At 34.3% G+C, this 11,256-nt stretch overlaps 1 protein-coding gene across 1 annotated transcript; it reads left to right on the top strand.

Moving 5' to 3' along the window:
• Window positions 1–6,043: 6,043 nt before the first annotated feature.
• LOC120776877 (probable E3 ubiquitin-protein ligase HERC4) lies at window positions 6,044–11,186 on the top strand. Its single transcript, XM_040107936.1, has 16 exons — window positions 6,044–6,166; window positions 6,380–6,575; window positions 6,627–6,789; window positions 7,255–7,491; window positions 7,560–8,137; window positions 8,201–8,358; window positions 8,418–8,676; window positions 8,741–9,055; window positions 9,124–9,297; window positions 9,374–9,493; window positions 9,546–9,683; window positions 9,788–10,248; window positions 10,330–10,417; window positions 10,471–10,608; window positions 10,676–10,789; window positions 10,841–11,186. Exons 2-16 carry the CDS (start codon window positions 6,507–6,509, stop codon window positions 10,991–10,993), a joined length of 3,165 nt encoding a protein of 1,054 aa, XP_039963870.1. The 5' UTR covers window positions 6,044–6,166; window positions 6,380–6,506; the 3' UTR covers window positions 10,994–11,186.
• The last annotated feature ends 70 nt before the right edge of the window (window positions 11,187–11,256 follow it).

The raw sequence follows: 11,256 nt of genomic DNA, 5'->3' as shown, positions 1-11,256 counted from the left end.
TGGTAGTGAAAGAGGGCAAGACTAAATATCTCCTATCATCAAACTAGCAGTCGTCCAGTATTAACACCAAAAACAATGTCAGCCTCAAGATCCAACACAAAATAACTTTTGCCTACAACTGCAATTGAAAGCTATAGTACTCTCCCGACGACCAAACTTTATAAGTCACTCATCATTCCCGTCGTGCTATATGGGGCAGAGGGACGCTGACAACATCTGATTAGTCGACGTTACGAGTTTTCGAGAGAAAGGTTCTGTGGAAGATTTGTGGTACTTTGCCCATTGGCAACGGCGAACATCGCATTCGATGGAACGATGAACTGTATGAGTTATACGACGACATCGACGTAGTGCAGCGAGTTAAGAGACAGCGGCTACGCTGGCAAGGTCATGTCGACCGAATGGATGAAAACGCTCCAGCTCTGAAAGCAATCGACGCTGTACCCGCCGGGTGACCAGAGGAAGATCTCCACTCCGTCGGAAAGATTATATCTCCAATTGCCGCCAAACAGCGGTAAGGAAGAACGATTGGCGCGCTGTTGTAAACTCAGCAATAACCGCGTAAACAGTGTCTACGCCAATAAAGAAGAAGAAGATATACACCCTCGTACAAAATACATTAAAAAGATCATCAATTGCTGATAACGAAACAGCATAATAACACTGAGTTTAACTTTAACTCGCTTTAGGCACCATTTTCTTTTTGTTTGGCAATAAGTTTTAGCCTCGCAGTTGAAAAATTGGATTTCTTAAACAACTCTCTTCTTTATGTAACCAATAAATAGGGGACCGGGAATAGACTATGATACAATGTGTCCAAAATTAACGTGCAAAATTTGTGAAATGACAAAATTAATTTAGCTTCTGTTGTTTTATTCTTGAAAATGATTATTGTAGGGGCCTTATTTACTTTTATTATTTGAGTTCATAAAATAGCTATTATTTAAGTGGTCTGTGCCATCACTATAATCACTCCTAATCATCTAATTTTCCCGTTTTTTTTTGAAGCTTTAAATTATTGCTTTACATCGATCTTTATAGGCTGGATATATGTATGTAGAATACATTTTGTGAGTTGAAGTATAATATTACTACTTTTATAAATTGAGCAATTTATTTATCCCGCCATGCCTTTGTAATACCCTAAAACATTTTTATCTTAGAATAAAAAAACTTCTTCTCAAGAGCAAATCAATTATTTAACCGACGTCGATATCAAATGGCATCTTTACACTTCGAAAGAATTTCAGACAACTACAAATTTGCATAAGTTCCTTGAGGTAAATTACACTTCTCTTGAGCAATGCATTTTCGCAGTAATTACACTTAATTAAGGGAAAATTAGCCATTAACACGTACACATTCACACATAAGCACACCAACAAAGACACTTGCTGCGCCATAACTTCGGCTCCGCCAACAGCAAAACAGGCAATGTCGCCGTCTGTTTTCAACAAAACGCTGATGAAACAAGAACAAAGCAGCCGAGAATATATAAAATGGCATACAGTGGAACGCGCGACAACAAATTTTTGTATTTAATTGGTAAACATCGAGGGCGCGAAGGCAACACATAAATTCTCAGACATACATACACATATGTATGTACCTGTAAGTATATCGGTGTGTTGGAGTCACAAGCCAGAAGACACAGTTGTGAAGGACCAGGCAACAACAGCTAGTACATGAGTACTAACGACATAAACATACTGTCTACTGTCTTACCGCAATTACTGTGGCACCACAGTGGGTGGTAATCAATTCCTTAAGCACACAGCGGAGGCTATAACTTTTTTATGGCTATGCGTAAAACAATTTACGGGGAAATAACGACTTTGCTGCAGCGACGACAAAAGTTCAACTTGGACAGAATTCAAATTGCGAATGCAAAGTCAAAGGTGAGCTACATATTTCCCAAACTCATACTCACTTGTGTAGGGTATACACATAAGTATGTGTCTAAGGCTAAGACCTGTTGCGAATGGCAGCCGTTTATTGCATATGAGTATTTGTGGAAGAGTATATCATATTAGGTGGAGCATAAAATAAACTTAAGCAAATACAAGCGATTTCAGAGGGTGCATTTCGTTGACTCAAAATTCGGCGAGGAAGTTGTTAAAAGGTGGGCATAAAATGTACGTGAGTGAAATTCTTAAACCTCTTGAGGAATTGCTACTCCATTACGACTGCAGATCTAAAGATGTTTTAAGCGTTAACGTTAATTAAGTAGGTTTATAAATAGAAGCAGACTTGCGGGCGACCGCCGCAGTCAAGTACGTTGCATGCGAGACCAGCACTCAGAGAACTGTAGATTCAAATCTTATAGGGCAAAAATTTAAGTCGTATTTTGAATATTAAAATGGACCCAAATAACTATAAACTTTTCGACTTCGCAATCATACGAAATCATATTTAGCTAGCTATAGATAAAACCCTTAGATATTGAAATAAATACAAAGACTTAGTGGTAATATTTTATGCTCACGAATTGGAACACTTCAAAATTTAACCCAGATCGAAGTAAGCTCTACTTCAATAGTTGTTCAATTAGCTCTAAACACATCACCATAAAAAAGAAATCCACGGAAGCTCTGCAGCAGCGAGCAGAAGGAATAGCTGACACAATTGCGCCTCGGAAAGATGCAGAAGATGAAATTTTTCGGTTTTGTTTAATGAAATAAATGGATAATAAAATCTCACAATATAATTTCGAATTCAATAAAGAATGAAATTTAACATTCCTTTAGCTTTCAGCTCGAGCAACTTGCTTTATTTCTTCAACTAGAGAAATACATGATGTTAAATATTTATACTAAATAGCCAACTAGAGCAGAAAATCGCTTTATCGCCATTAAAATATACTATTTAAGATCTGATTCCGTACTTATCGAGACTTTAGTAAATGCATGAATGTAACATATAGTATATATGTATACCGTTCCCTTAAATTGTCATGCTCTCCAAGTGAATGGAACCCTCACCATGAATACGGTTGTTACGCGCATTCTTTAAAATACTCGTTTGCAATTTCATTATTACATGTATTTTTAAATAGGCACTTGGTTTAAATATGGGTGCGTTAAATATTAAAGAGCAAAGATACACTTGTTGCCAGACAAGAGAGCAAATGCCTGTGGAGCTGGTGAAGTGCACATTTAAAATTTGATGAAATAATTTTTGATTTTTAAATTTTTATATATTGTGTGTGCACACAGAAATTCGTAAGAGTGGACTAAAAAAAATATAAAAAAATTTTTAAAATTTACCTGCAAATTTATTAAAAAGGAAAAAGCGAATAAAATTATTTTACAATGTAAATTCAGTTCAAACGAACCCTCTTTAAAGTACCAATCATATATATAAAATCTAAAACTCAAGCGCCAAAAAATATTAAAAAAACATAAAGATAAATACATAAGTATGTATCTTAATTAAGAAATAGAAAACACCGAAAGTACGTTGTGTGATAACTTCTATTAAAAAACAAGAAGAACCGTTGACTTCGGCTTCACCGCTATATATGTATGTACCTATCACATGTGCATTTCTCATAGCATATAAGGCTATAAAGAGATATTTATCTTGATTTTGATCGTTCAGTTTATATGGCGATGGCTAAATCGGCTCAGCCATCATACTTATCATTTATATACATATATACATACATATGCTTCATAGGGTCTTTAACGTTTCTTTCTGGATTGCATATAGTGCAACTGTCCTGTTTGGGGTATAATTGCCAATATATTTTATATGTAATACAAGAATACAATATGATATATGCAACGATGTAGTATATGAACGCACACATATTTATGAAGTTCGCTAAAATGTGCAATTATTTTTTAATTTATTTTGCAGAGGGGGGGACGTGTTCCTTTCTCATTCACATGTTTTAAGGCAATGGAAACATGACATAAACACCCGTAATATTAATAAATACAATTTTAACAATTTACTGCTTGCGGCCCCAATTATATTTTGCCGTACTCGTGCAACGCTGATTTTCTTGCGAAAAATAAACAGGAAAATACAATAAACGACGTGAAATTCAAAAACAAAAACAAAAATAATAATAAATAAAACAGAAAACCTCTGGGTGTGGAGTAATCATTAAAAGGGGACAGCAATATACAAGACATCACTCATACGACATGTCGAACAGGTCAGAGCTGCACCATACAAATATTTATATATGTATCTATGTATTCTAAATTTCCTTTTAATAAATGTTGTTATTGTACGCTTTGGTAAGTGGATTAGACAATTTAATTCTGATTTATTTGTTATTTCTATTTAACATTGAAAGAAGCAGCGATTTATTGAAAATTCAGAAGACTTTACACATTGCCTTTGGCTTTATCATAGTAAATTGTAATTTTTTCATCGTTTTCTTGTATCTAAAAACTTGCACAAGCTGTTATCATAGAATTCACACTATTTTGTAATACATAGGTATGTATATACATACTTACATATGTATGTAGTGTAGTTAGTGTTAACGTTCGTGTTATATGTAAGATATTTATGCTTCCATTACAAATAACAATTTTACATTTACTAATTCAAAGAAATTTTCTTCATTGTAGAGTAATCGCAATATTTTAAAGTAAGTTGCGAAAAAATATAAAAAATTATGGTCAAAATTAATTGTATTGTCACATATGGTTCATTTACTTGATTCTATTTTCAGCTAGAAGTGAGCTAATTTTCAAACAAAACATTAATTTCAAAAGAACTATTCAATATGTTATTTATTCCGGTATCTTTCAACTGCAAAACAAAATAAATTCAGAAACTTGAAACAGAGCAGAGCATTAAACTAAACAAGATGGTATAAACACTGAAGGAACGCAAAATTTATGTAATTTCTGAAAAATTTTTACCAAAGTTGTAAGTGCTTATCAATCAGATCAGTCCTGAATGCCATCCCTCAAATTATTATTTGTGATATCCTTGAGTAAGTTTATCGAGCAATGCAGTTTTGATATAATCAATGATGGCAAATCTTCAAAAGCTACCGAAATTGAAAAAAACAATGGATAATGGTGGTTTTGTTTTGATAAATTTACAAATGCAATTGCAGCAAACTTCGCTGAGCCAGTCTCATCCCTCTAAAGAAATTAATAAATTGCTAACTCCTCCTATTTAGTCTGGTAAATTACAAAAGTCAACGTACATACCAGGCATCTAGCGAAATTTTGTGTTCTTTGCAGCAAAGAAAAAGAAGAATGGTATTTTATAGCCCTGACAGATGACTGCGCTAATATGCATTAGCGGGCTTAATTTACATTTACTTGCGCATTTGACCCATGTTAATGCAAGTTTGTAATGCACAAGAATTCCGTGAATTTAGCTGAATTTACCAAGTTTGAGTAGGCAACACTGCTCAAAAATGGCCGATTTTTGCTATTTTTTGACAGATGTCGCTTGAAATCTGCTGCCTTATTTGTGTTTACTGCTTCAGAGGTAAACAGTTTTTATATTGCTATTTAAATTATAAATCAAGCGACATCTGTCAAACGATAGCAAAAATCAGTCACTTTTAACCAATGTTGCCTATTAAATTCAGCCAAATGCACGGAATTCTTGTGCATTACAAACTTGCATTAACATGGGTCAAATGCGCAAGTAAATGTAAATTAAGCCCGCTAATGCATATTAGCGCTGTCATCTGTCAGGGCTATTAGATTCGTTGCAAGCGAAGTAAGGGTTTGATAATTGATAGGAAACTGATTATAAGGGGTTTTGGTGGAAACACAGAGTTGCTAATTGCGCGTCAGTTTTCAAAAAAAAAAATTGTTCCAAAACAAGCATACTGAATATTGTATACATTTCAAGCTCCAACTCTTACTGGGAGATTTCTTGGATAAGTTGTTCCGTTTTTAGATTTGTTCCAGAAAAATTAACATTAAAAATCTTTTTAATGGAAGCCTAGCAACTCTACAATGTTGCCAGTTAATATATTTTTAAAAGGTTTCTGCCATTTCATTAGTTGTGACATTTCCTATTGTCGTTGTCAAATTTATATGTTTGTTTTCATTTCAAAATTCTTAGAAGCAGAAAAATTGAAGAAGTCACCTTTGTGTGCGTTTTGAATATTTCTGCTTATCGTATAGCAATTATCGACTAGAATTTTAAATTAGTGGCTTTGTTAAGGTTTAAGGTATGATATTTTAGACTAATTACAAAATTAATCATGAGAACGGCTTCAAAAATATGTATATTGCCTTGATGGCCTTGAAAATTATTGATTCCAAAAAATTGTACCTTTAATGTGAAATGTATTATTTAGAAAATTTGGGATTTCTAAATATTTGAAGCAACTAGAAGTTATTAATATATCTGCTAAAATAAAATCAGAATACCAATTTTCCAGATTGTATAACATTGGTGTGAAGAAAGCAGTGCACATAATATATCAAAAAGGCTCTGTTGGAAAATGTTATCTACATTTTATCATAAAAGCAATTTTTTCACTTTAAAATAATCGACAAATACACAACATGTCAATATATTGCTGGGGTAACACAGAGCATGGCGAACTTGGCCTGGGCGGCATTGAGGAAGAAGAGGTTTGTTGATAATCATGAAAATGAAATTATAGTGATACATATATTTCTTAGATATTGGAACCACGTGAAATACCCTGGCATCCAGAAAGTTCTGTAGTGAGCATAGGATGCGGACTCAAACATACCCTGTTTTTAACGGAAGACGGAAAAGTTTATTCATGTGGATGTAATGATTATGGTCAATTGGGTCACCAACAGATGACAAAGCGGCCACGTATGTGATATAAAAACTTTAATCTTTCCATATTTCCCTTGAACGTATTGTTCAACAACTTTTAGCAATGTTAGCACCATAGCTGGGTATGCAGGTGCGTGGTAAAACAAATGACAATAGTTGAATCAAGGCTTAGGTCATTCAAAGTTGTGATTGAAAAATTGTGTCCCATATTTCTAACGAGGATTAGTAGTTTATATACATACATATATTACTAACAAAAACCAATTCAACAACGTAACAATGAAAGTAAAATACATATAAAAACCACAATAACCACATATCTCTTCTTTCACATTCTTTGTCTAGTTATGTTGCTTATTACACTTGCGTCTTTCGTTGTCTTATTCAGCATATTTTAGTCATCTAATACATATATTTGAAACCGCAAATAATCTTTTCAAGCGCTTATTTAGATAATAGGTGTAATTTCAACTATAAACTAAACAAACTTTCATATTCCAGAACACATAAGTGACCTTGGAAATACTGTCTTTACGGATCTAAGTTGTGGCGCTAGACATTCTTTGGCACTCAGTGAATGGGGCCAGATTTACAGCTGGGGACATAATGACTATGGTCAATTGGCGCTGCCAGATTCGTCCGAAGTTGTACGTTCACCAAAAATTGTGAAAAAGCTTGCTGCCCAAACTGTTATTCAAATCTCCAGTGGCTGTAATCACAGCCTTGCGTTAACCAATTGTTAGTAAAAAAAATCAAACACATAATTAATTATATTATTATAATATATTTTCCATTTGCATTTATAGGTGGTGCTTTATACGCTTGGGGTTCAAACATTTATGGTCAGTTGGGCATATCACCGCCGAATGAATTAGCCCATTCCACTTCTCCTCGCCTGGTAGAATCATTGCTTGGAATACCTATAGCTTTTATAGCATGTGGGGGCAATCATTCATTTATAATTTCGAAATCAGGTGCTGTGTTTGGTTGGGGACGCAATAATTGTGGACAATTGGGACTCAACGACTGTACACATCGACATTTTCCAACGCAGTTGAGAACGCTTCGTAGTCTATGCGTGCGTTATATAACATGTGGCGAACAATATTCCGTATTTTTGACCAACGACGGTGGTGTATTTACATGTGGCAAAGGGTCACACGGTCAACTTGGACATGGTGGTAACTTGAACGAAGTACTGCCTCGCAAAGTATCAGAGTTAATGGGAAGTACTATCACACAAATCTCGTGTGGTTCGCAACATACTCTGGCAGTAGTGCCTTCTCGAGGGCGGGTGTACGGTTTTGGGCTAGGTTGTATGGGAAATTTTGACACAAGTAAAGTGAATAGCTGTACTGTACCGCATGTTATAGTTGGACCGTGGGTTTGTTATATATACCTTAGTTATGTGAACATTCCAATAAAACTGTAATATCTCCAATTTCAGGTTTCTCCCAGTAGCTCTAAACTAGTCGATCCTGATACCAAAGAAAACATAGACGACTCCCTCTTAGTACGTCAAATCTTTTGTGGTGGCAATCACTCATTTGTTTTAACCACAAAAGTCGGTGATAAAATTCCTGCCGCAGATTATCGAATTAGCGAGTAAATATTTAATGTTAATATAATATTTTAACGTCATTGCCATTAATAATGCTTTTCAGACCACGGACTCAAATTATGTGCTTAACCAGGGAGCTAGCGGAACAGTGTGCTATGGTGGAGAAGGATTCGTCGATCGATATGGACTTATTGACAACCATTGAAGTGATATTTAAAAGTCAAGCTTGCCTCAACGGATCATTTTTGATAGAAAATAAGCATTTCTGTTGTACCTCAAAACAGCCCGGCGTAGATTTGTTGCAAGTTAAACAAACTTTTGACTTTATACGCAAAGTGGAACACGAAAGCATTAAGCAAATCGTAAGTAACTTCAATGCAAGGATGTAATTACATCAGATATTGTGTGTATTATAATCCATATTAGATTTGGGACAAAATATGCAATGAAATAATTGCATCACTCATGCCATCGCCAGCAGACGTTGAAACTTTGAGACTTTATCTGATTTTGCCATTATATCATGAATTTGTCAATTCTAAAAACTATGAAACATTACATACACCCTTCAGCAATGCTGTGCTCAGACTTAAAGAAATACCTAGAAAAATTGTTGTAATGTGGTGGGCGCAGACGCCGATAGACTGGTTCGAAAACCTGGTATCGAACTACAAAAACGTGGTAGCTCATATAATCAGTTTTAAAATTGCTGCAAACTCTGGCGGCAGTTTTGAAAAGAAGGTAACCAGTATCAAATATAAAATCAAATTTTACATAATTTTTACATGCACTTTTTCTTTCACATATAGTTAGTTACTTATAATTCCAATTTGTCAGCGGCTTTAAACTTGTTGGTCGTGCTACATAAAATAAATCACAAACAGCGTTTAGAAAAAATCGATTGTGACATTTTCCACTGGCCAGAGCTGACAGATTACGTTGATATCCAACAAGACTATATACATTGGCTATTCGAAAAAAATGTAAGTGAAAATATCCCCTACTGACTACTCGCAATAAATAAATGAAACTTATCATTATGATAAATGTCCATTGCAGCCTGAAGCTTTTAACATCTGTAATTATCCGTTTTTGTTCAACGCATCTGCTAAAACCACACTTTTACAAACAGATCAAGCCATACAAATGCACACCGCTATGCAAAATGCTGCCAATTCGGTAAATATAATAAATAAATATAGTAAAGTAAATATAATTTTAACAATTTTAGGGAATCCTCTCGCTTCTTACATTTGGAACACCTATATCGCAATTTATTGTGCTGAATGTTTCACGTGAGAATCTAGTGCAGGACACTTTACGGGAAATTATGCAGTATAATCAAAGTGATTTGAAAAAGCCACTTAAGGTAATTTATATACTTATTTCCTATAGATCTCCATAAGCCAGCTTAGTTCTAATAGAAATGAAGATAATGTGTTGATACGTATATATTTATTTCAATTATAATAGATAAAATTCCATGGGGAGGAGGCCGAAGATGCCGGTGGTGTGCGAAAAGAGTTTTTCATGCTTTTATTAAGGGACCTCTTGGATCCGAAATATGGAATGTTCAAAGAATATGAAGACTCACACGTACTTTGGTTTGCGGATGTTACATTTGAAACAGATGATATGTACTTCTTAATTGGAGTAATTTGCGGCTTAGCAATATATAATTTTATAATTATAAATCTACCATTCCCGTTGGCGTTATATAAAAAACTACTGGATGAACCTGTCGATTTAACTGACTTGCGTGACTTATCGCCAACATTGGCAAACTCTATGGAGTCCATACTCAAATACGACGAACTCGATTTTGAGGAAGTGTTTAATTTAAATTTTGAAATATCTCGCGATATTTTCGGTGAATCACAAACGGAGGAATTGAAACCAAATGGCAGCCAAACACCCGTCACTTTAGATAATAAGTTAGTTGGTTCACAATTTTTACTAAAGTTATTCTTAATTTGTAGTATATTTCTGACTTAATCTATTTTTAATTTTTACAGAAAGGAGTTTGTCGATTTATATGTTGACTTTCTATTTAACAAAGCTGTAGAAACTCAGTTTAAAGCTTTTCGCAAAGGATTTATGAAGGTAAACAGAAAATATAACACAACATTAGAATAATGTATATTAACAATTAAAAGGTTTGTTGGGGACGAGTGTTACAAATTTTCAAACCTGATGAATTAATGGCTGTGGTTGTGGGAAACGAGGAATACGACTGGCAAGCTCTCGAGCTACAGTGTGAATACAAAAACGGTTACAACTCTGGCGATCAAACAGTTAGTATATTCATATACGATAGACAGGTTGTTGTATGACATGCTTCTACTGATAATTCACTTGTAGATAAGATGGTTTTGGGAAGTATTCCACGAGTTGCCGGAGAGTGAAAAGAAAAAGTTTCTCCTATATTTGACTGGAAGCGACCGAATTCCCATTCAAGGAATGAAAGCGATCAAAGTAGACTAATACCATTTTTATTGACCTAATTCTAATTTTATTTATTTTCAGATTTGTATACAGCCAACAAATGATGAACGATTTCTTCCTGTAGCCCACACGTGCTTCAATCTATTAGATTTACCTCAGTACAAGACTAAAGAGCGTTTAAAATACAAATTGCTTCAGGCTATTCAACAAACTCAGGGTTTTAGTTTAGTATAACTAAAAATTCTTTTAGAAGAAAAGCCTACGTTAAGAATAATGAAACATATTCGTTAAACAAAAATTCCCTACAAGTAACCATGCATGTATTGCCCAATTTTTCGTTGACGTAGATTAATATCATTATTTTTTGTTTTTGTTTTATCAAAATTTTTAATTGAACCAACTGCATGTGTGTACATATGTTATTTAAACATATTAGCCACAAAAAATAAATGAGTTGAATCAATTAAAAGAAAAGCCGTTAAGAATAATGAAATATA

Source organism: Bactrocera tryoni, chromosome 5, assembly GCF_016617805.1.
Source record: "Bactrocera tryoni isolate S06 chromosome 5, CSIRO_BtryS06_freeze2, whole genome shotgun sequence".
Taxonomy (NCBI): Eukaryota; Metazoa; Arthropoda; class Insecta; order Diptera; family Tephritidae; genus Bactrocera; species Bactrocera tryoni.
Note: the sequence above shows the minus strand (reverse complement) of the source record. Positions and strands in the feature narration are given on the sequence as shown.

Excerpts from the sequence above, each read along its gene's own strand:
- LOC120776877 (XM_040107936.1), top strand. The coding sequence starts at position 6,507 with ATGTCAATATATTGCTGGGGTAACACAGAGCATGGCGAACTTGGCCTG. Across the intron at positions 6,790-7,254 it reads ACAGATGACAAAGCGGCCAC|AACACATAAGTGACCTTGGA; the intron begins GTATGTGATATA and ends TTCATATTCCAG. Across the intron at positions 8,359-8,417 it reads GCAGATTATCGAATTAGCGA|ACCACGGACTCAAATTATGT; the intron begins GTAAATATTTAA and ends AATGCTTTTCAG.